This window comes from Cyrtonyx montezumae, unplaced genomic scaffold, assembly GCF_038088225.1.
Source record: "Cyrtonyx montezumae isolate F1298 unplaced genomic scaffold, pur_monq_1.0 scaffold_1, whole genome shotgun sequence".
In the NCBI taxonomy this organism is placed as follows: domain Eukaryota; kingdom Metazoa; phylum Chordata; class Aves; order Galliformes; family Odontophoridae; genus Cyrtonyx; species Cyrtonyx montezumae.
In genome coordinates this window covers 16,721,544-16,746,908 of record NW_027071825.1, presented here as the reverse complement: position 1 = coordinate 16,746,908, position 25,365 = coordinate 16,721,544, and the positions used below count along the sequence as shown (strand labels likewise).

Sequence of the window (25,365 nt, the reverse complement as noted above, 5' to 3'; positions counted from 1 at the left end):
TTTTTTTCTTTCTCTTCTCTTCCTCCCTCGCTTCTCTCTCTCTCCCAAAGACACTGCTATAAAGCTGATGAGAATTTGAGTTTGCTTTGAAAGCATCTTTTGTTCAAAGACTAATTTTAACCTTGTGATAAAGATTGCTTTTTTGTATTCTGTTGCATGCTACATCTAGACATTGTTTGTCAAGGCAAATTACTGTAGGATGTAATTCAGTATAAAAATGATCTTTTCTAGTTACAGTACAAACATCTTTGCATTCTCACATCTAAAAACAAGAACAAATAGCTCAAAAATAAGGAAATTAACAAATTTTATTTTAAATTTTAGATAAATACTATTTTTAAAACATAACAAACATGCTTTAAAAATATATTTTTGTACAATTACTTAAGAAAATTTGTAATCATAGAGAAAGATTCAAATCAACATTTTCTTGTAAAATATATGACTCAACTGGAGTACATTTGGCATAAATGCTAAAGCTACTGTTCCAGTTTTGTTTGTTTGCTTTTGGTTGTTATGTGTGGTTGTTGTTTTTAACTTTTAATCATATTTTGTGTTGCTTTTGTTTCATACTTTAATCTAATTTATTACTTTTTGGAACCTTGGTCTACAAAAATAAGAATTCTAACCAAATCATCATGTATGAATTTAAAAACCACTGGGAGACTGCTGCTTTTTAAGCCAGGGCAGCAGATGATTCTTACTTGACTTAGAGTGGGGATGACATTGCCCTGTAATTGTCCTAAGGTGAAAAGGGTAAATTCTTCTCTTATACTGTGGTCTGTTAAGGTTATCCAAAGAGCTTGGGTTTTTGCTGTCTTAATCATAAGTTATCAGTAGTGATGTCTTGCTGTCTGAAAACTGCATTGCTAAGAAAGGTGGTGTGCTGAGCAAGCAAGCATCCATGGCAAAAGCTTAGGTTGAAATTAAGTTAGACATCCGTAAGTTTCTCATGCATTCTTACATTTATATCTTAAAGCACTAATGAGACAGTATAAAAATGTCAAATGCACAGTAACAAAACCTCTAAGCAGTTGTCATTTGTCTTTCATACAATGTAAGTGCTTCAGCAGTTCTTTTTCAAAATCCTGATGCATTGCTTTTTCCCTTATGGGGCTGCAGTCTTCTGTGCTAACTTATTGATTTGGAAAGCTAGCTTGCTTGCTGGAGCTGTAATGTTAAATTGGTTTAATATACACAAATGGCATAGTTTAATGTTGTAAAAACATTTATGATGAGGTAATGCGTTTTTTTGTTTGCTTGTTTTTGATTTTGTTAATAGTTTGCATAACTCCAATTATTCAGAATAAAAACAGAGTAGAATATTAAGGAAGATTTAGAAGCACTGTTTTTACTCCAGACTTCTGTTATTTGCATATTTTCATTGTTGGGAAAAGAAAAAAAAAAAGAAACAGAAACAAATAACATCCAATTAGATTAACCCTATTTTGCAAACACATGACAAACAGCCATCAAAAGACAGATAGGGATATATTATTCTTTTTCCTCTATAGCATATTGATCTTAAAAGTACAATATGAAGAAGTGTAATTGCTAAATAAAAGCATGGCTGTTTTTTAAGATCTTTTCTGTATTAGTGGAGTGATCAGTACTCTCATACTTTAATTTGCCAATGTGAATGATTGTGGAAGGCTGAGGAAATAATAGATCTTTAATACAGTTCTTATTTTTGCTGAAGAACTTGAAAAATAATTATTTTACATCATTCTATCATATCCCATCAATAGAAGAAGAAGAGAAGCAAACCAATGAAGAGGAAAGCGTAGACTAAGTCTAGACTTCACTCACAAATGTGATGAAAAAAAGGAGGCATCTGCATTGCACTAAATTGATTATAGCTGGCAATGGAGAGATTACAGAAGTTTCTGCATGGTGGGATGGTCTGAGATAAGTTTTTCTGTTGAGGTATTTTCCGGTTTGTTTATTTTTTAAATATTCAATGAAGGGAAGAGGAGAGAGTGAAGAAGCAACTTTGCTGAAGTTTTCTATTAGTGTGGAAAACATAAACTCTGTTTAATTCCATGTCCAAATTAAATTAAAGTACTAAATACAAATATTAGAAAATCAACAGGTAACACTGTGTACAACATAACCTGGAAAGCAAAACAGTGCAATGGTTTGTGCACAGTGAGGTGCTATCTGCCAAGTCTAACTTTCTTGAGCAGAAGTCATAGTAGAATTTACCTGCCCTGCTTCATGAACCAGTCTGGCAATATATCATAAAAATCCAGCAGGATCAGGTAAGGTCTTTGTTGAAGTTAATGGGCTCCATTAATCTGCATGGTTGTAACTGATATAATGGATGGAATTTGTTTATGGAGGTGCTTGCAGTGGATTTAGCTTTCTGCTAAAAGGAACAGACGAGCTCAGCTGAAAAAATTATGTCCTAAGGAGAAATTCAAGAGCGCAAGTCACTAATCTGAGCCTCAGAAAAGGAACCCTATCACAAGCCTCACAGCTCTGATGTAGGAGAGAAAGTGAAGAACAGCTCATAAGGGATGTATAGGAACAGTGCTCTGTGATGTAGTATTGTTGCTTCAGGATTCACTTGGCTTTTATAGATGGTTAAAGCTCCAGAAGGGGTGATACTAGACACAGTCTGGCTAGACAGCTGAGTCACAGAAGAGGCAAATCATCACAAGACCTTGAATGAGAGTTGGCAATGAATTATGAGGACATAAGTCTATGATGCCATTCATATCTGTGAGGATGTACAAACGATAGTGAGCCAGATTTCCAGAAAGCTGTAGTGACTTGTGATATTAGGCAGAAAAGGGCACCTCTCATTCTCCTCCTTATTTTTACATTGGTGAAATTGTCCAATTCTACTGTAATTAGTGAAAACTATAGGAAAAAAGTAAAATTTGATGTCGAGAGACTGATAAGAGCCTTTAGGAGATGGACTTCAAAAATGTTTCACATGTATTGTATTTTGAAATCTTTGCAGCTCTTTCAATAGCTCTTTGATTATGTGGAGAAAAGGGGTCCTCTAGAATTTGCTTACATGCAATGTGTTTCGTCGTTTGAACAACAAATATTTTTTGACATATAACAAAGCAGAATATAACAAATATTTTTTGAATATAACAAAGCAGAAAATTACACGTGGGCTTTTTTACATATTCCAGTTTACTGTTTATTAACCTTAAGTATGCTGTATGGAGACACTCAACTACAGTTTTCTTAACAAGGCATTTACTTGTATCTCATCTTCATGATGAGCACAGTGTGGCTGCATCCTTGTGAGATGCAGCCTGAGGACTGTACAGGCAGATACTCCACTTGGCAAGTATAATGTCCTTGCTCACTGAAAGAAAGAAAGGTCAAAATAACTTTGTAAAAAATAGTAATCAACTCATTGTATTAAATCTTTTTTCTCATATTAATGGAAAGAAATTGGCGAAGGTCACTAAATCCTATCTGCTTTAATAAGTTAAATTTGAAAAATGCTTAATTTGAACTATTTTATGACTTTCATTGACTTTGAAGGCCAACTCTGAGAGGCAAATTATTCCGTGTCTCAGAAGCCCTCCCGGGTGAAAGAAAACCAAGTTAATACTTGCTATGTTGTCATTCAATACACATATAAAATTTCCAAATCTTACCAGGAACCTTAATTGTACTGTGGATCTTTGCATTGCAGACCATGTGTACTTCAGGATTTCATATGTGCACAACTGGTTAATATATTAATTTAAGGTACCATTTCTAGTTTTCTTTCCATGTCATAAATACATGTGCTCCCTATAGCTACTTTATTTTCTCAAGTGTTTATTCAAATATAATTAGCTATGGTATTTTGGGAAAAAATGGATGAAAAAGAATGCTTCAAGATCTGCAAATTAATAGAAGCATATTAGAGCTTTGATATGAAAAACTATATAGCTTTACACTTTTGATTCTTACATTTGACTAATATAGCTACACTAATTACATGATCATGAGGCTATGGGAAACTGTTTTTATCTTATATTCCATAGTAATTCATCTTTTCAAGTAACATTTTTCTCCAAATTTTTTAATTTCTATCAGAGATGATTGTGAAAAGAAGTGTGAACCCTGTTAATGAAGAGCTGTCTTTTTGATTCCCCTAAAACAATAACTCTGAGAGAGGAGTGAATAGCCTGATTCATTTCTATGGGTCATTAACTTTCACGCCTACAGATGCCAATGTTAATATTCACAATGTGAATTATTTCTCTACTGATCACTTTAGCAGAAACACACAATGAATGTGTATATTGCATGATCTAACACTGTGCCTGAGACCCCACTTTGTCCCTCAAAACTCAAAATGTCACTGCTGCCCAAACATAAATGTCTCCCCATGCTTAAGCAGCATGGTTATATCATGACAATACAAAAATCTGTGGCAATTGGTAACTGTAAATATGGACAAAATGTGAAATAAAACCAGTTTTAGAGTGAATAGTAAGACACAGGCTTCTATCTTGATTAGCACCTTCATTTAAATACGTCTTACAGAAAATGGCTGAGTGTTTGGGGTTAATCTGAAAGATCCGGTCTCAGAACTCACAGTCCATAGGACTTAAGCACTTTGGAATTTGAGGATCTGTCTGCAAACTTCAAGGATTATTAAGGGAAATGGGGCCTGATCAATGTCTCAGATCATTATTAGTGTTTTAATTAACCAACGGGAACAAAAATATTTATATAATGCAAATTAATCTAACAATCTAAATCAATGACAATCTAAAGTCATCAGAATAGGAGAATTGTTCTCCGGCAGAAAAGGGGACTCCAAATCTGCAGAATATTGGCACTTTTATCTATTTAACATAACTGTTTTGCTGATCTCCCAAGCTAGCAATATTTGACGGTTTGGTACAGTTGTCAGTGTGCCCTACTGGGGAGGAGAATCAACCTTTGAAGCAAAAGAAAAAAATCAGTATCTGAAATATTCATGCGTCACAGTTGGCCCTCAGTTCCATTTGTTCTCACTGTTTCTCCTGGTTTGCATTAACTTTCCAACACTACACTGTTTTGCTGGAATCTAGTGTGGAATACAATATTCCTAATCCTGAAATCTTTATTAATTTGTGACATTTCCCCAGGAAATGAATGAATTTTCTATGTACTGTTCTGTTTACTTTCGCAAATACTGATTAATTTTTTAGTCTTTTTTTTTTTCCCCGCAGCTTTATATTTTTTGTGGTCAGAGATAAGATTTGTTCTCCCTCAGTAGCTCTTCATTAAGAGTTTTTTATCCTCAGACTTCGCGCTACATGAAAGCTTTGTGCTACATTTCCGATGGATACTTTATTGCTTCTGTTCTCATGGGCGGATAAGAAATATTTGCTTCATTTTAGAGTTAGGGACATTCTGCTATTTCTACATGCAGAAATATACTGTTACCTGCATCCTGGGACCGGGATATATGAGTGGGGTCATCTCTGTAGCAGCCAGCTTTTCTTAAAGCCAAGAGTTTTCGCTTCATATGCAAAAGCATTCCCTCTCAAGTTTCTTGCATCAGTTCCATGGTAGCTTCTATACATGTGTTAAGAGTAAAAGGGTTGTGTGCGTAACAGGAGAGTTTCTGCTCTTTCCTGAAGTTTCAGAAGAGTAATGATGAGCACCAGAATTTGTCCACACCATTACTACATTCAGAGAAAATCAGAATTCAAACCACCAAGGACTCCTTGTCCCATCACTGGTGTGCTGTGGAGCCCTGTGGTTACTGCAGTTGCCTTACCTGCTGTTTTGCAGAAGAATCCTAACAATTGGCCATCAACCAGGATTGTCCATGCCTTAGCAAAATAAACTTAGATGCCTTCCCTGATCATTTCCCTGCTTAGCTCTCATAGCTATGACAGGAGACTGAAGACAACAGTAAGGCAAGTTTTGTATGGGTATTTCACACCTATGTCAAAGAGACAATCTTCTGTCATTGGTGTGATTTCATTCTGTATGTACATAGACAGATTCCTTGAATCATCACATAAGTTATAAATTCCATTCTGTTTCCTTGAACTGTAAGTCTCCTTGTGTCTGGGGCTGTCATGTGCTAACGAGAGCCAGGAGAAGTGCCAGCGTGTCAGTCATTACAAACTCACTCCATCCTGCTCAGTCTGAGTTAGGAGAAGCAAATGAGTAATGGGATCTTGAATAAGGACAGCCCATTCCTCTCGAGGGGAACCAAGACAAAAGAGCCAGGTGGTAATGTTTGGATTTCAAAGCCAGGAAGGATTTTTGGAAGCAGAAGCAGCTTGGTCAGGAAAGATAACAAAGTGGTGCAGGGCGCAGCAGAGGGGTCCTGTGAGACTGAGGCAGCAGGGAGGCAGTGGGAGCTGCTGATTGAAAGAGCAGCTGTGAGCTGGCAGGGGACAACAGGGAAAAGGCTCCAAGCACCAAAGGGGATCTCACAGAATCTCAAAGAAAATTCAAGAGAGTAAGGAAATGTAGGCAAAAAAGTGTGTGTGTTTATTGTTTTGTGTGGCTCTGTGCATCTCTTGTGGTCATTAAAGTGAAGGTGTAGCACTCTGTAGTACCTGATTCAGCTTCGTGGGGTCCTGCAGAGGTAAATTGGCCTTCAGATGTTGGCAATGACTGCAAGACAGAGTGAGCTGAAGCCATGGGGATTCAACAACAGTTTCAAGGTCTCAACAAGGGACTCTTTTCTTAAAAGAGATTGCCTGGAGATCCAAAGCAGATGCAGGAACTTTGGAGTGTTTTTGTATGGAAGCAGAATGAGGCTTTGTGACTGTCTCACAAGAGTTTTTTTCAAAGCTTGCAGTATGTCAGTGTTTGAATTCTTACCTTTAGTAAAACAAGAGGGAGTGGGAGAGGAACATTACACGTGCACACATTAAGAAAACAACCAAGACCGTAGACGGCTCCAAGCATAGCCTGCCACACACAGCCACAAGTCAGCCACAGGGTGGAAAATGAGCCCCATTCATTGACCTAGAGGATGGGCTGGTGGCATGGACTTAGTGCTTCCTCGGTTGCAAGGCTTCCTACTCACCCAGAGTGTGGAAAAATGAAGCTCCTGGCAACGTGAAGCGTGGTCAGGGTAACACTCACTTGCTGGAAATTAGTATATGCTGTGCTTGCAGGAGGCTGGTCATCAGCTTCACTTGTTTTCCCTTGCTAAACAACAAGTGACAGTGCTGGCCTACATGTAGGAATAGCTTTCTTGGATGGAGTTAAATGGCAGTTTCCTCTGAGGCTGTTTAAAGGCAGTGAAAAAGGAGGTTAATGCAGAGCAAACTGATATAAATGGTTCTTCTGCATAAGCTGCGATTTGTGCAAACTGTTTGGGGAATGAGGGGAGTGTACTTTGAAGTTTGTTTTGGGTTTGCACCAACTCTGAAAACATTCCAGATTTATTTATTTATTTATTCTGAAAATATATCTTAACTGTTGAGATGGAGGTGAAGCTTTTGTGATTAAGGGAAAATATTCTAATAAGAAAATTAGGAATTACTGTGAAGTCCAAGTTCCAGATTTGTTATTAGGCCTGAAAATAGATGAACTGAGGAGATTACTTTGAATCATTTCTACATATGTAAATGGACATATAATTAACTATCACTATAAAATATTAGTGCATATTTACTGTATAATAAGTAATTCAACTTTATAAACAAATGAAGATTATCCCAAATTTACATACAGTGTGTAGAAAAGTCCCTTTATCCTCTGTAACTGTAGCATTTGGCAGATTTAGGAATAAATAATCTTTTGTGGCAAGGGTATGCCTTATCAAACATATGCAGATCAGTGCTAATTAATGCTAATTAAGGTTTCCTGTCTATCTAGTTGGAAAAACGTCCAAATGTTATGAAATCCAGTTAGTATGCCTATTACCCTAATTGTTTTATATGGGATGGTTCTTAATTAAAATATGTAAATTGACCTTAATTGCTATATACTAATGGAGGTTCATGTTATCTCACTAAAAATGACAAGATGGTGAGGAGGGGTACTTAAACAAATAATTCCAATACATTTGTAAATAAATGACCTTTACTCAAAATTATTTTTAATTGGATATTGGCAAAAAGAATGTTTTACCATCTATGTTTCTCTTTAGTTTTAAATATATCAGAATTTACAGTCCTTTGTAAATACAGATATGGTGACACTGTAGATTAATTAGGACTACTAAACAAGGCAACATTTTGTGTGTTTACTGTCTGTTTCAAAATTGTTTGCTAACCTCATGTTTACCTTCAGAAATATTGTAGATTGCAGCATTGATCTTAATTTGAACTACTTCTGTTTCTATGTTTTGATCTTGATCTCTTTTACTCGTATCACTTTGTATGTAACGTCTAACATACAGGTTTATTAAAGACTGGACCTGTGACTTTGATTTCTGAACAGGCCTCACTGTTTTCCAGGATATTGTGACCAATGTTTCTCCGAGAATTGTGCGTGGAGTTACTTCGGGTCCCATCTATGGCCCAGGACAAGGCTCTTTTCTGAACATCGAACTAATCAGTGAGAAAACAGCAGCATATTGGTGTAGAAGTATTACTGAACTGAAGAGTGACTTCCCAAACCAAGTAAGTACTGCTCAATCATGAAGTATATTTAAAAACTTTTTTTTGTAGATCTGTAAAAGCTCATTTATTTAATGTTTAGTAAATAGAATGCCAATTTCTTTCCGATGGCTTTTATTAAAAAACAGAAAAGCTCATCCAAATAATTTTTGGGACAGCAAATGCTATGAAATACTTTTTTACAAAAACACAGAACAATCATTTTCATTTTGGCTGATGTTTATGTTCAAATAGACTGCAAGGAAAGGGCTGATCCCAGTTAGGGATGCAATAAGTCTGTATTTAACAACATATTGAAAGATGAAACCAATAGTATTCATTTTCATTGTGAACTGAATTTGATTATAAAAGCAGTCTTTGTTCTTTTCATTCTTAATCCAAATGTGAAAGCTAAGTAATTGCCTTCTTTAGGAAAAAAGAAACAACACTGTCTTAAAGTTAACTTTACTACTTGGAGAGAGGTTTTTTAGTGCTTTCTTGGCTATGGGGAATATGTGTCTGGAAGGTAATAAAAGTTGTGAGCAATGATGCCAGCTAGCTGGCATAAGTGGTTTTCAGTTCCTGTTCTACTGAATAAGAACAGCAAGGTGGGAAGTAAAATTCACCTCAATCATCATCAAGGTAGAGATTGAAATCCCACAGCCTGGTTTTATCTTCTGTCTTGAAGTTATCACCTCCATGGTTCAGCTATTAACAAAATAGAGAACATTCCTGAGTACATCATGACATGAAGGCAGTCAGATTTTTCTCTTCTTCCTGAAGTTGAAATAAGAGTGCTTACACACATTTTTTGAAGTAGAGGTTAAATATTGCATGTATAATGTCCTACTTCAGTGTACATGGACCGTGTGTTTCTTTGCTCAGGTTCACATCACTTTATTTACTGTGGCTGGGCTTCATAATAGTGACAGTTTGAACCTAAATATGATGTAATTCTCTGACTTTAACGTCCTTTTGTCTAAGTCCTGGGTATCACAGGTATGCAGACTACTGTGGGAATGGTTTCCTATAGCAATCTTCACCAAAAATCTCTTACAGAATTTTGTGCTTTAGGTTAAACTCTTCTCTCCTGTGAGGGAAAGCACTAGCAACCATTTCAAAAGGAAAATCCTCATTTTATGAGACCTAGCTCTGCATGTGGGATGAAGAAGTCCCACTCTTCTGTAGTTCCCAGGGTGGGCATCTTCTGATCATTCCTTTGTATATGGATTATTACCTTCATAATGTGCATTCAGCTCCTACTAGCTGTGGCTGCTGCTGTGGATTCCATAGGGCTGATAAGGGCATTGTGGGCAGGGAACACAACACCCAGCACTGCACCTTGCCTTTACCCATGGGGATTGTTAACATGTGCCAGTGAACTCAGCTAAGAACTGTCATAACTACAATGGTAAATTTGTTGCGAATTTAAAACAGATTTTTGTTTGCTGAGTAGAAACATCTTAGTACTTATTTTGAAATACTCTGAATAATTGCAGCTTGCAGAAATTGTTTTGTGGTGGTTTTTTTTCTCAAATCCTATTCTCCTCTCTAAAAAGGGTTTTTTTAACTTCATGTGATTTTTTTTAGTTTTTTTTTGCTGTTAAAACCAAAAGAAGTTTCTGTCTGGGTGAGCTTAATTAACAAACAGAGAATGCCCCTTTCCACTCAGATAAATACTAAGCACAGACAAAGACACAAGTAATTAAAGAAACATACCTTGCTACTGTGAATATTAAAGACAAATCAAAATTGTTACATAATGACTTTTGTTATGTAATACAAGCAATTTAAAGTCAAATTTCCTTTAAAATTATAAAGATACGAGCAAATTAGTTACCTCAATGGAAGCAAATGCCACAGCAGCATCATATCAGATGTCTTTAGGAAGAAGAAATCTATAATGCAAAAGAGGCGGCTAAATTCCCCTAATAAAGCCTAGGATTTAAAGTAAAATTTGCACATGGTTTTGCAAAAGAGAACCACCTGACAGAGCAAAATGGGATAATCTCATGATGTTGTGACTTCTTGCTTCTATAGGCCAGGAACAAGCACCCCCTTGCACACTCAGTCTGCTTCCCATCAGCAGGCAGCCTGATTCCTGCTTGCAGTCCCCTCCGGCTACAGCTTTTCCCAGTATTCTCTTCTTTAACCCTGAATTTTTGAAGTGGAGAAGGTTTGAGTGGACCTGAGCAAAAGCTGCCCACAGCAGAAACTTGCATCCATAGTACTGGGGAGTTGAAAACTTTTAAGGTTAAAGCAGAGAAAAAGAGGGAAAAATTATCTAGGTTTTTTAGACTTCTTTTTGAAGTATTATCAAAATCTGTGCTGTTTCAACTTTGCTTTTTTTTTCTTTTTTCCTACAGTTAATTTCATATTGTTATTACTGTTCATTTTTTCAGAAAACAACAAAAACTAAGGAATTGGGCATTATTCACAGTTTAGGCTCAAGAAATATATATACTTTATAATAAATTAGATGCTTCTCTGTTTAGGATTTGCAGTTAGAAATGGGATTGTTTTCCCTCTGATACTTCAGTCCTCTCAGTGAGGTATTACTTTAGCAACTTGTTTGATACCACTTAAAACATATGGTTTTATTCATCATTGTTTATAGCTAAATTTTCATAGGAAGTAGTGTGAAAAACAGTGTCCACTCACTGCTTTCCTGTATGCCCAGAAAACATCCTTTCAGTCAAAGAGAGCTGTGAAAGTGAGAAGCAAATAGGTCTGTTTCTGTTTTCCATCTCTTTTTTCTTTCCCAGATGATGTGTTTACTTATTTTTATTGGCCTGCCTTTGTTATATCCAAGCATGTTCCTTACGTGGTTAACTAAGTTTTTTTTAACAAGTCTATGAAATATTTCTTTTTTTCTCTCTTATGACCACATAGAAAATCTGATACTATAGGATCTATCGTCCTGTCCAATTAATAATCAGAATTAAATTGATTAAAAAAAAAAGATTTTTTTGTAATTTAGTGCTGGAGACAGAATTTTGCACTGAGAAAGTGAAGAAAAATGATGTTACTAACATCATAGTGCTAAATGTAATAAGAAAATATCCCTTCTGAGTTAATGGAAAGCTGATCCCTTGTTGGTAAATTTTGCACCTTCTTCCTAAAATCTAGCATGTTATTTGTATAGTAATCTGGTATAAAATGGTATATTAATCTGCAGGTCAAGAAAAAAGTGAAAAAAAGTATTGGTAATCAAAATTTTCTGATTGAATACTGATTAGCACTTGTTTGAGATTAATTCTTCAGGATCCACAAGCAGTATTCTCACTCCTCCCTGCTGTAGTGGTATTACCTGGAGCAAGACCAATAAAAGTTGCCACGATGTAATACAAATATTACATCAACATCATAATGAGCATGAGGAAGACTTCCCTAAGATCTGCTTGAAGTGGTTTGAAATGGCTGTGAGAATTTCCAAAGACTCAAGCAAACATAGCTCACAATAGACCTGTGCTTTCTCCCTTGCTATTTCCTCTTTTGGTGTTGTACCAAGCCTGACTGCCATGGAACTAACTATCTTCACAGCAGTCTCTACAATACTGCGCTGTAGACCTGTGACCAAAACAGTGTTGGTAATCCACAAGTATTTCTACTCATGCTGAGCAGTGCTTGCTCAGTGTCAGGGCCTTCCTGTTTTCTCCCTTTGCCCTAGAGAAGACAGGCAAGATATGACCCTGGACACACACTGCACAGACAGCTGACCCAAACTAGATAGGGAGATATTCTGCTGTTGAGTAGGACTTGGGAAAGGACAAGAATGGGTGATTGTTTTCATAAAGTAGCTGTTGTGTGGATGCTCCCTGAGCACTTGTTTGCTTGCACATGTGATATTTGAAGTGCTTTAGATAGCTGGACAAAAGACCTGACACTGATGCCACAATATGTCTGGCTTTCGTATTCTATTTATTAAGGAGTTACCTGACTTTATAGTGAATTAATGTACTTTGCAGGCAAAATGGTATTTTATCATATACTCAAGAAACTGGTTACTTAGGAAATATGAATTTGGGCAAGGAGAATTCACCCCATGATATGATCAGGAATGAAAAATTCAAAGGAAAAAAATTACTTTTATTTATGCAAGTCTACAAACTGTAATAATCAGTAGAAAGTTCAAAAGGAAACTATAGAACCTTGCAATTTTACTTACTGCTGATGTTTAATACTCAGGTATTTGACATCAGTTACAGTGTAATTGTTATCTGTGCTGGGAACTGTGAATACTGGTAATGGCAATAAATCTTTATGTGCCAGTAAAACCAGGAGCACAGAGGAATTGGAAGACTGGAGAATCATTTTCAGTGATTGCAGAGGAATTGGATATATTGCTGGTAGCACATTTCTCTTCAGAATAAATGCCTACAAGCTGGCCTTCTTCCAAAGTTTTTGCTTATCATAGCTAAGCCTGCTCGTTTGAGTTGGTTAATCAGCTTCTTACACAGATGTCTATTCTTCCACTCCCATAAGCAGGTCTGTGTATTTACAGTACCTTGTAGAGGGATTCATGTCACCGTGGAACCTCTTCAGCATTTGCACTGTGGAGAAAAACATGGGGAGATACATGCCTGAAAGTGGTAAAATATTTATCTACCAAATACTGTGAACTGAGGGTTCGGTGAGATGGTGATGGGTACGATTGCCAGGTAGCCTTTCAGCACCTTCCCAAAACCATAACTGGTACCCAAAAGTAAAAAAAAATAATTAAAAAAATATCAATATGTAAATTGTTTGTGTCTGAGCTCATGCAGGGGAGGTTACAGCACTGCTGATAAAGGCCTTTGAAATGATACTTGAAGAAAAATAATTGCATGGGAAATGTCATTCACCATAGACCTGACAGAAGTCCATCACAAACCAGAAATTTTCTTAGAAATTTGTAAAATAAAGAACTGGGATCTTGGAAGATGCCATGCTGAATATTTTTCAGTATTGCTGTATTTGTATACTGAAGTCTTAAACATAATTTTTTGCTTCTTTCCTGAACACGAATGAGTTTGAGCTGCTGTAAGATTCTAAGGAATTTGTATAGGATACCAGATTGTCAGCTACGACATCTGTTACTCGGATATTGTGTTGTGATGTGTTGAACTGAGAAACCTCTTCTGCTAGAAACAGTCAGTACTCTAGGACCCCAACACTAGGCTGAAAAATCTTGTCTTCCTAATGTTTGTTCTGCTGCGTGTGGAACGTTGCTGACAGTGCTTCTGACAGTTAGTCAGCAGAGAGCAGCTTCTCAAGGCTGAAACTGTTAAAGATATATCTTTGTTCAACAATTTTGTTCAGAATGTCCTAGGAACACCTATCAGGAATAGCCATGCCAGAAGTGTGAGTGAGAAGAGCAGATCATTGGAATCCAGGCTGATAAACAACTTACTTGTAGCATTGTCTAAAGAAGATAAAGATCTCCTGCAGTTCTTAGTAGTATAATATTACATTATACTTTGTATTTATCCATGGAGATATGAAACAGGGCAGCTAGTACACTGAAAAACATTTTTATTTTTTGTAAATGTTTACCCTTTCTGCACTAACAGTGTATCTTCTATAATCTTGTTACTGGGAAGAACTGACCAATATATCTGAAAAAGTCTTTCATTTAGTTCTTCTTTGAAATATAATAGGGATATAAGTTGGATTTTTCTTTAATATACAGAGAATTCATAGACATCACATTTTTACTGTAAGAACAGGTAGAATTTATCTTTCTCACTCGGCATATTAGGAATAATATGAGCATTTTTGCAGGCACTATTATGACTTTTACTTCTGATGAGTGTTTAGAGGTCTGTGGGATGTTGTGTACTGTACACATTATTTACATTTTGAGATAGCAGTCACTATGATGGATTTGGAGTATGTATGATATTATTTTTTTCAACATTTGTGTTTGGAATGTGGAAAAACATTTGTAATTTCTGTGGTTAGGGAAAGTGAAAGGCAGAACCTTCTTCTCCATGTTTTCAGGAGTCGTGTTCAGAAGAAGTGAATGTCAAATTGTTAGTAGGGTATTCTCCACACATATCTGTTCTTTCTTGGGCTAATATAGATAGATCTAGCTTTCCATATAGGGAAACCATATTTTATACTCCAGTGGATGCATATATATGTATGTATTCACTTGAAAAGGCACAGACACCTGGACAAGCTTAATTGTGGAAGACACAACATCTACAAACTTAGAAGAAAATAAGCAGGGTGGGGCTGTTCCTATGCGGACCTCACCTTGTGCCAGCAGCATCCATGTGCTGTAGACCTGAATGAAGATTGTGAAATCCATTTGTAAATGACAAAAAAAAGACACTTGCATGTCAGCAGGAAAGGACAGAGTGAGGGAGACACAGGCCATGCTGCCCATAGGCATGCCCACTGCTTATCATGGAACTGCCCAGCAGTGCAGAGCAACTACCTGGATTCTCCGATCTCAATTTCAGATCCACAAATCACACTAAAAACTTCAGAAGTTGTTATTGCTGCAGCTTGATTTTCCCAAAGCCAACCATCATACTTGCTTCGTAGGAGGTGAAAAAACCCACACAGCAGTTGTTAAATTCACCATATGGAAAAGATCCCTTTCACTACAGAAAGCTGGCAGCAGGCCTAGTCCCTTAACATCAGAGGAAATCCTAGCTGAAAAGGGAGGACAAGGTTTCATAAAATACTCATACTAGCTACCTTGCCCAAGAACTTGTCCCTAGCTAATGTGGAGTGCAAGAATGGCCAAGACTTCTCAATATCCTTTGTCTGCTGTGATGAGTAGATGAGGTCTCAGAGCATGGAGCATACAACTGCCTTTCCTTTTTCTCTTCATCCTTCACCATAGGGGAAAGGGAGGCTGAAAAATAGTACAGTGAGATGCTACCTAGCAAAGGGGGAGAAAAGAGCTGTTGTAAAGAAGAACTGAAAAATACACCTCTGCATGTTCCTTGGGAGTTCTCACTCTCCCAGCTCCTGTGGGTGTCCTCATTTCTCCTGACACCTGTTCAGCTCCTCATGAACTTGCTGAACTTGTTTTCCTCTCTACAGTCTAAGGAGGAATTCATCAAGAACTTCAATTTACCCAGTGGGTTTACACCAGAGGTCCTTTTCTATAGGCACAGCATTTTCTATTTGCAAAAATATGTGAATAAAAACAGAAGCTAGCAACAGAAATGTTGATATATTGGTCCTTTGAGACCACATATTCTTATAAGGAAGGAAGTTTTCTGGGAAAGGCTCTTCCACAGTTCATAACAAATTCTCAAACCTCATATGAACAAAATATTAATAGAGATGAGACTGAGCTACAAAATACAATTCTGTAGACTTTGACTTCTTGATGCTTAGGTGTCAGTGAAAAAATGAGATAGTACAGGAAAAATATTATCTATTAATAGCATTTATTTCTGATTTTGGCAATAATGTTATCTGTAGCAAATTTGCTTGAGGCTTGAAAAGTAGTGGAGGACTGGCAGGTGGTCAGCTAACACTTCTTTTGCAGGAGAGATCTGCAGACCCTATGTTTTCTGCCCTTGCATGCAAATTAGCAAGTGCTCTTCTAAAGAATAGAATTAATAAAAAGGGAGAAAAAAAAAAAAGAAGAGGCTTTTGTGGTAGGCTATACCTTAAAAAATGTGATTTGAGAACACTGAAAGAGACTCAGCTGATGAAAGCAGCTTAGGTTTCCAAAAGAGTTTGGTAGGATCCCTCACTGAAAATTTAAAAGAAAGATTCTGTAAGGTTAGAGGAAAGAGATACACATGAATATACAACTAGCTAAAGACAGTAAACAATTTTAAGGAATAAATACTTAATTTTCACAATGAATAGAAACCTACAGTTTAGTTCTCTGGGGATCTGTGTTGTGTTCTGTCCTATTTAAAATGGTTATTAACAATCTGGAGAAAAGAGAGAATTTTAAAAATGTAAACTTTGCTGGTAGTGGTAAGTCTTGTAGGCAGACAAATGACAGCTGAACTGTAAGGGCATTGCAAAGGATCTTACACTACTGAGTGACTGGCCAATGAACTGCCAGATAAAATTAAATGAAGACAAATGTAGTGATGCACATAGAAGAAAACAGTACTAAATTTATATATACAGTGATTGATTTTGAGCTAGCTGTACTGAAGTTGTAGCAGAGAGCACTATGAAAATCTTAGCTTAATGCTCAATAACATTGAAATAAAGCATATCGTATACAGAATTTATAGGAAAGGAAGAGAGAGTAAAGAAAAGAAACTGCCACAGTACTGGTTCATTGTACTTCTGCATTTTGAATAGACGGTGCAGTTCTGATGTATTCATCTCAGCAAGGGTGCAGCTGGACTGGAACCAGAAGGGAGAGGTGGAAGGAAGTGGCAGGAGATGCTTCTCTACATGCCACAGTGGCCATGGGACATACTCTCACAGGTCAAAACCCTTTGTCAGTTCATGCCAAAGATACACATGGGCTGACGACGAATTTACTGGAAAAAATTATTTAAAGAAGGCTGTGGTTGCCATGAATGGTCGCATGTGTAGAAACACAAAAAAGTCTGCTAAAAATTTATCCAGAAATAATGTGTTCATGCACATTCAATTGATCACGAAGTACATGTCTGAGTAATTGGTCCCAACTGCCACTGTATTCATCTTGTTTTTAATGTTTTGTTCTGTTTTTAAGAATATGGTTACTAACCTGGCAAAGACTGGAAACATTTTCCTACCACCAACTCAAGTAAATTCTATTTCAAGAAAACTCATACCTTCTTCAGAAAACTGCAGCTTGTAACTGAAAGTATGACCCCACAGTAAATTCAGTGAGATTTTGAAAATCAGTGGTTCAAATGTACATGTTGGTGGTGACAAATTAGGACCTTGAGGAGAAATGTGAGAAGATCTTTTATGTTGTGATCTTGGAAATGACCACTTTGTTGAGAAACCTGTCAAATTAGTTTAGTGCAGAGCTGTACTTTCTTACTATGTGTGTTATAAAGCCATGAATTATTTTGTTTGTTTTACTTTCACAGCTGTGGTTTGAAAAATAGTAAGTAGCACAGTAAGGCAGAGAACTATTTGTACGTATGCTAAGAATACCCTTTTGATTCGGAGAGTGAGCTATTGATCTCTGCAAGAAAAGAACAATTTTCACAATTTTGTGAGGCCTATGAGCTCATCTTTAAAACTTTAGCCTTAGGGTGAGAACTAGGAGAAAATTAAAGCAGCTTCTGAAATACTTCACAAGCTATCTCCTAGAAAATGACCCAATCTTCATGATTATTGGAAAAGACAAATCCTTTAATGGCCAGCATCAGCTGAAGCTGTTTCAGACTGTTTTGGTTTTTTTTTTTTCCAACGCCATTGCTAAAAATTCCCTTTTTAAGAGAGATGTGAGTGGTCATTAATCAGGAGTATCAATGAAGGAGATGCATTAAACTTAAAGATAGCGTGATTAAAAAAATTTCTAGAATGTATTTCTGCTGACTGTGATATGAATAGGTGTATATTTTTATACATCTTATTAAGGTTCAGACTTCCTTTTATTTTTCTATACAGAGTATTATTTAGAGAGAATAGAAAGATTTTTTAAATCCCCATCTGCTTTTTGGATTTGTAAGCTACCGTGCACACAATGAAATGCTGCAAAATGATCTGCGAAATCTGGCTGTGTGTCAGACAGAGCAGTTATTCTTTCTAGAAATGTCCTCCATAAACTGCCACAAAGAAAATTGCATCAAGCATTTAAAAAATCTGTACACAAAGATGTTCATTTCCCCACACCCCCAAATCTGTGCTTAAAATAGCAATAACAACCTTGGTGCAGGGCATTTCCCAGAGATTAATAACTGGCCAGGGTTAATGGCCCTCAGCAGTGCCTCGGGCCATCAACTCCTCCCAGCCAGTCATTACTCCCTAGGAATTGCCCTTTGCTGGGTAGTCATTGTTTTAAAATTAGGATGTAGAAGTTGCCATTGGATGGGTAGAAAATGACCTTCTGGGAATGTGTTGTTTGTTTTTTTTAAAGGGGGCAAAATTTTTTTGGTTTAAAATTGTTAACAAAGAATGATCTATCAAAACTAAATTCTTAACTTTGCAAAAATGCTAAAATTCCGCTAGCCTTATTACCTGTGCAAAACAATTACCTCCACCCACCCCTAGTTTTTTCCCCATTTCCATTTCAAGTTTGTCATAGACAATTGGGTTACATTACAAAATTTGATCTTTTATAATGCACAGTAGCTACGACATTCATTTTTACTGACTATGATATGATTTTAGCCTTTTACGAGGCACTGAGCTTCTATGATTTAGACAATTCTGCTTCTTTCTCTTTTACATACTGTATATTACTATAATACTAGTAAAATAAATTTATACCTGGTAAAAATAATGAATATATGCTGTTCCTGCAGCCCGTAGTCTGCACTTAATTTCTATGATGCGGTTTGCATTTAAGGCATTCTGCTAGAGCTCTAATAAAGAAAAATATGAAAGCTATGTCTATATTTAAAAGTCTTGCTCACATACTTATGTAGGCTAAGAATACTAAAAATAAAATCATATCTAACTACTGTCCTTGCAGAACCCTAGTGTAGATGCAGCCATACCATCAAAGAGTTTATTTTTGTTCAGGATCAAGTAAAGTGTTTGTTTTACCGATATGAACTGCACTACAGTAGGAGAGCTAACTCTGCACAGACATGTACTAGCTTAGATGAGAAAGGCAAAGGCACCACCACAGCTGGAGCCAGCTCTTCCAATGACTGACAGTTGCTGGACATTATCCCAGTTCCTGGTGCTTTCTAGCAAGGGGGGGCTGTGAAAAGATCTCAAATTCCTTTCAGAATGTGAGAATAAGAGTTTCTGATATATATATATATATGTATATACATATACGTATATTTATCCTAAGAAATGATGTAGATAAGCAGAATTTTTACAGGGCTCTGAACTGATCTTTTTCTATGTCCTGAACGCTGTTACCATCCTTTTAACTTTTTATGTGCACGAAGTTCAGGAACTGTGATCATAAACATCTACACAGCTGTAGTCATGAAACCACTTGTATGTGTCACATTTCCATATCCTAGACATCATTTCACTCTGCTTTTTTATCCAAGTCCTTTTTAAAATTCTGGTTGGAAGAAATGAACCATACTCACTGTTAAGGTTAGGTAGCAAGTAGTAAAATTAGGTGGCCAGCTCAAAAAAGCTGAACTCTTTTCTTCTTACAGTATTACTCCGGTATTTTATGGAGTTTGAAAGAGCACTGAAGTAGTCACTTGCTGCAGGTGCTCTGATCACTAGTAACTCCTCGATCAACAGAAATGTTTTTGTATGTATAAAACTTGGGTACATATCTAGAAGAGATGGAACAGTCATTTAACTGCAAAGGAAAATTTGACAGTAAGTATTTATTTTCTAAACATTTAAAAACAAGTAAAACCAAGGTATTGTTTAAATAGACCTAAATACATCCTTTGTTATGAGTCATTGAAGTTCAGTGTACGCTGTAAGAAATGGAATACTCTTCTATCTTGTTCCCTGCTGCTATGTCAGCCTCAGCTCCTCAAAAAAAGGTTTTTTGCTGGCCTATTTTTACATATTTTTTTAAGCTGAATGTTTCTGACCTATTCCAAATTTCATTTTCATGTAATTCTCTTTATATCTAACATTTTTATTACAGAACTGTAATTACATGTATTGTTTCAGCCCATAAAGAATAGTTAGGTGTTAGCCCATAAAGAATAGTTAGGTGTCACAGCTCTAAAATTCAAGGTAGTGTTTCTAAAACTCATGGCACTTCTCTTGTGCCAAAGCCTGATGCTGCCTATCACTGTTAAGACATCACAAGAATACTTGTATTGATACAGGTGTATTGTTAAATAAGCCTAGGCTTACCATTAATGTGAGCAGTTGTCTTCCTCTAGCTCACGAGGGCTACTTTTGTTCATTTGGAGTAGTGAAAGCTGGGGAAGAATGGATGAAGTTGTATGAGTGCTACTGGTATTTTGCTTTTCTGCAATGTGGGGTTTGCGTGTTGTGTGAGGGAGGTGGTTGGCAGACTGTAGTTGTGAAAGTGGTTTTCCTGCTGGGCTGTGGGTCTGATCTCCATCTCTGAAACAAGTGATTCTTATTAAAAGGCAGAGCTGCATGATTTCAGATAGTAGCAGAAGAAGTAGAACTGCAGAATGGCCAGTTTAGTACACAGTTAAGAGGGAGAACAAAATCCAGAGGTAGATAACAGTGAAGAGAAATAAACTGGCCCTGCAAGATCACAGCATGAAATAGTACAGACAGCAATGAAGCAGACCTCAAAAGGGAGCAGAGATGATAGGCTGAAGTTTGTGTGAGAGAACAGAGAGCAAAATATAGAGATAAAAAGCATGTTTGAACAAATACAAGACTGCAGCAGGTTTCTCTGCCAGGGAAAGTCTCAACAGTGTCAGAATTCCTAAAGGTAGATAGCTCTCTGCTTAATGCAAGGGTATGGGATGATTCTGAAGAGAATCAGGCCAAAACACCATGCATATTTGTGCAGGGAGTTTTCATAGGATTATCTGAAAACTCAGGTTTGGCACGGGCCTCAGGAAGTGAAGTGAGCTAGTCTGGGTTTCTGGTCAAAGCAGAGTGATTATAGAATCAGAAAATTCAGAGGAAGCAATACCGATTCAGGGAAGATGCCCAAAGAAGTGCAAATTTCAGTAACCTTCAGCAGAATTATTCTAACCTCTGGAGAAGAAGGCAAAGTCTCAAAAGAAGATGGAGCATCACTAGAAAATGGTAGAACAGTTATTATTATACAGTCATTATTATTATTATTATTATACAGTTATTATTATACATTCAGCTTAATGGGAAAGTAACCCAGAAAGACTACTTGTAAATGAATTTCAGTGAACTTCTGGTGGAAACCCCACTGGTCCCACTGTGGCCATTGAAAACACCTCTTGTTCTTAATCCTGTGAAGATTGGCTGTCTGTCTCCCTTCATGAGGCAAACTTGTCCTATTCAGCGGGCAGATCTTGGAGAGCAAGGAAGTTTTCTTTATGAAGTCAGATACCTAACCAGAATGAGGAAAATAGCTCGGAGATCAATAGGTCTCACCTGCACAGTTAGTATGCAAAGGCCTCAGATAGTTTGTTGAAAAGTGGAGAAGACATACAGCCTGTTCCTGCACACCTTCTTGTTGACCATACCCTCATCTATCAGAACAGCATAACTTAAGAGTTGGTTGTGCAAAACTTGGTAATTATCAGTGCTTTTTAGAGTATTGCTACAATGGTAATAGAGCAGGGAGTGGGGGATCTGGGGAGGATGCAACTAGGCTGACAAAATCACTTACTGCTCCCAAGCATTGCTTTGGCACTAACAGTGTCACATGGTGAAATGGATCACGGAGCCGTAGAGTGTTTTGGGTAGGGTTTTTTTCTCCCTCCTTGGAGCTACATTTTCCTCTTCTACCTGCACAGAGACTGCTAGTTTTCCCAACCCTTCAAATCCAAGGAAGTAAATTAAAGGAAGCCCTGGGGATGATGGAACAAGGGAATAGAGAGGATGGACTTCTTGGGGATGGAAATAGACAGATATGTCCTGGGGAATTTCTGGCTGACAACGCAAGAATCAGGGAACTCTAACAAAATTATTCAGTGTACACATTGTCTCTTTTCATTTTAAACTGAATTTGTTTTCTAATAAATTAGGTAGCTTTATTGCTAAGTAATAGGGGAAATTTATGAAATCTGCATGTCTCTGGAAGGAATCAGAGATTGGAGGAACTGGAGAGAAGGATCGTGGGGTACCTTTCACTCACTGATCATTCATTCCCTCCATAGGAGCAGCCTGCAGCCCTTAAACATATTTGCTTCAGTTGGTTTCCCCACTCAGAGGGGCACCTTGCAGAGAGTTGCCTGTGCTACTGTGAGAATAAACAGTAATGATTAGTGAGGTACTCAGAGAACTGTTATAAAAAGGGACTGTGGATATATCTCAGCAGAAAATTTGATGAGAAAAAAAATGTCTATAAATGGAGGAAAAAAAAACACAAATTTGTGTTGCTTCTTGTGAGTGTTTTTTCCATATGTGTTCTTAAGGAAAAAGTATTATGTCAGCACCCTGGTGTAAAGCTTTTGCTACAGGTCATAACAGGCATTTGAAACATCCTAGAATTAGATATACTTTTTTTCTGTTAGCTTCTCCAATATTATATTGGCTTCCTCTGGTTTCTCTTTATATTAAAACTGTGCAGAAAGTACAGAAATACAGCAGGAGTATGGCAGACACACAAGGGTTTGTCTGTATTCTTTGCTAGGAATACAGCTGAAAATGAGTATCTCTCTTCTCTTGGATTTTTCCTTTGATAACTTGAATGTTTTCCTTTCAGTAATGCTAATTTCTATTCACTTGTATTCAGTTTCACACTTTAATGAAGACACTAAAGGTTGGACATAGTTTTTGCTGTCCAAAATGAAATCTTAATCATTCTGCTCAATTTCCTGCAAAATTTTCAGCCACGTGGATAATTTTCAGTGAAATTTGAACGGTTTACATGGGGCAGTGAAATTTTCAATGGTCCATCGTGAAAAGAACGTATTCTTCTTAATCCCATAAGATATGTGAAATCCCTTCTATAAGTGTTGTAATTTCTTTCATTAGATATCTGTCTGGAGAACTTACATTTCAGGGTCTTTTTTTCTGTCCTCAAGAATTACTGTCTTAATCAAGAGTACACTTAAGCACAGGAAGTACAGGTGTATCAGATCTTTTTTTGTTCTGGCCATTCATTTTGCTTTCTGTTGTATTCTAAGTTGGTAACCTTCTCTTGAAATGTTTTAATGAAAACTTAGCTTTTCATTTAGCAACCATTTCCATGTGAGTGGTCTCCGTCTACACCTTTATGTGTACTAGTAGGGCCAAGGGCAGGGTAGTTCAATTCCTGCCCCAGTGCTGTCTGATACAGAGTTAGATTTCTTGTGGCAGAGTAGTTACAAACCTAAGCTTTTCCCTTGTTTTCCCACAGGTGCTGCCAATTCCAAATGACAATCTGTTTAGTTTTGTACCTGTGTGACCTGCTATAGGGAACCTGCTTTAGCAGGGTGGTTCAGTGATCTCTAGAGGTCCATTACAACTCCTACAATTCTGTGTATATGTGTGTACCCCTGTCAAAGCAACAGCATTCTGTTGTTTTCCAAAGTAGGCTTTTTTAAATTTGTCTGAGGACATTAGATATTACCTCACTGACATCCATCAAATAATTAAATATATGGAATCTCATTGATAGTATAGTAGAATCATCATGAGAAAATAGCTGCCTTTCAAAATGAGCACCTCCATTTGCCTGAGAAGCGAATCTTTGTTGATCTTTGTACTGACTTTTCCTGTGTCATAGGGTGAGCAAATGATAATAGTTTTGTACTCCTATCATCAACTTCTCCAAACATATTTGCCTGCTGATAATATTTGGATTGTTTTTGTGTACATCTATCATATCTGAGTTCCACTTCAGTATGAAAAACACTGTGGAGAGCTCAATATAAAGTCATGTTAAAAACGGGGATTTATTCGAAAGATTTGCTACAAATATCTAAGTAATAACTGTACTAATATCCCCACTTGTCTTATTTTCATTTACTAGAATTATCTTAATTGTATTTTAATTGTAAGACAAGGAGTAAAAATTGGTCAGCAATTGTTGAATTATTTACTCTCTACTCTCTGAAAAGAGAAGAGAGTGAGAATTATGGGTCAGCAGTGTCAAGACATTCCGCATTACTTGTCTTTATCATCATGCAGAATCTTTTTATTAAGGCAGCATAGAAAGATTTATGGACTGAAGGTACAATGTTTAATATGTCCACATCCATCTAGATTGACAGTTCCTACAGATGTGAATTTCCCAGGAGAGACAGTGTTACTGGTGTCAGTGGATGGCATCATTTACTTCAATGTACCATTATTAAATTGATAACAAGATAATTCCTCTGCTTCTCAGAGACATGACAGGGTTTACAATTGTTAACTTTCTTATTGAATGGGATTTGATGTTCTAGGTAGTTTTTAATAAGAAGCTTATTTTTATTGCAGTTCTTCAACAAATCTAAAATCACAAGAAAGTGAAAAGAGAAACCTAGTTGGGTCTACAAAGCATCAAAATTGAACTGGTTTAAAGAGGGTCAGTTTAACAACAGTAAGTCTTTGTGCTCATACTGTTTTTCACTACTGCATTTTTAAGCATGTTTACGCAATATGGAATATTTACTGCATTAATCCTCTGTCTTGTGAGGTATGTATTAGAAACATTCTATACATTGCTATCTCCAGTTGGATGAGCTCAAGGATGATCATTGCATCAAACTGTGGCTATTTGAAAAAGCAGAGGACTGCTACAAGTGGAACTGAGAGGAATTAAGCCTCTCAAAATCTCTGCTGGCAAAATGTGGCAACTTCTCCTGATGCTGAGCTAGTGTGAGATTCAAGGCAGTTAAGCTGTTGAAGGGTCTGGACCACAAGTCATTTGAGGAGTGGCTGAGGAAATTGTTCAGTCTGGAGAAGAGGGGGGTCAGGGGAGACCTTGTAGCTCTCTACAACTGCATAAAAGGTCAAGGTGGGAGTTGGCCTCTTTTCCTGAGTAACTAGTGATAGGATGAGAGGTGGTGGCCTTAAGTTGAACCAGTGGAGGTTCAGGTTTGATATTAGAAGAATTTTTCTCTGAAAGAGTGATGAGTTATTGGAACAGGCTGCTAAATGAGGTGGTGGAATCACCATCTCTGGAGGTTTTTAAGAAAAGTGTAGACATGACACTGAGGAACATGGTTTAAAGCATTCACAGACATGGTTTAATGTTTGAGCTAGACAATCTTAG

General features: G+C 37.0%; 1 protein-coding gene across 1 annotated transcript in view; it reads left to right on the top strand.

The window, feature by feature from the left end:
• Positions 1-25,365, top strand: part of DPYD (dihydropyrimidine dehydrogenase) — a 318,162-nt gene that overhangs the window by 182,515 nt on the left and 110,282 nt on the right. Inside the window, exon 14 of the mRNA XM_065742081.1 lies at positions 8,388-8,552. Within this exon, the coding sequence (XP_065598153.1) occupies positions 8,388-8,552 (165 nt within the window). The remainder of the gene's footprint in view (positions 1-8,387; positions 8,553-25,365) is intronic.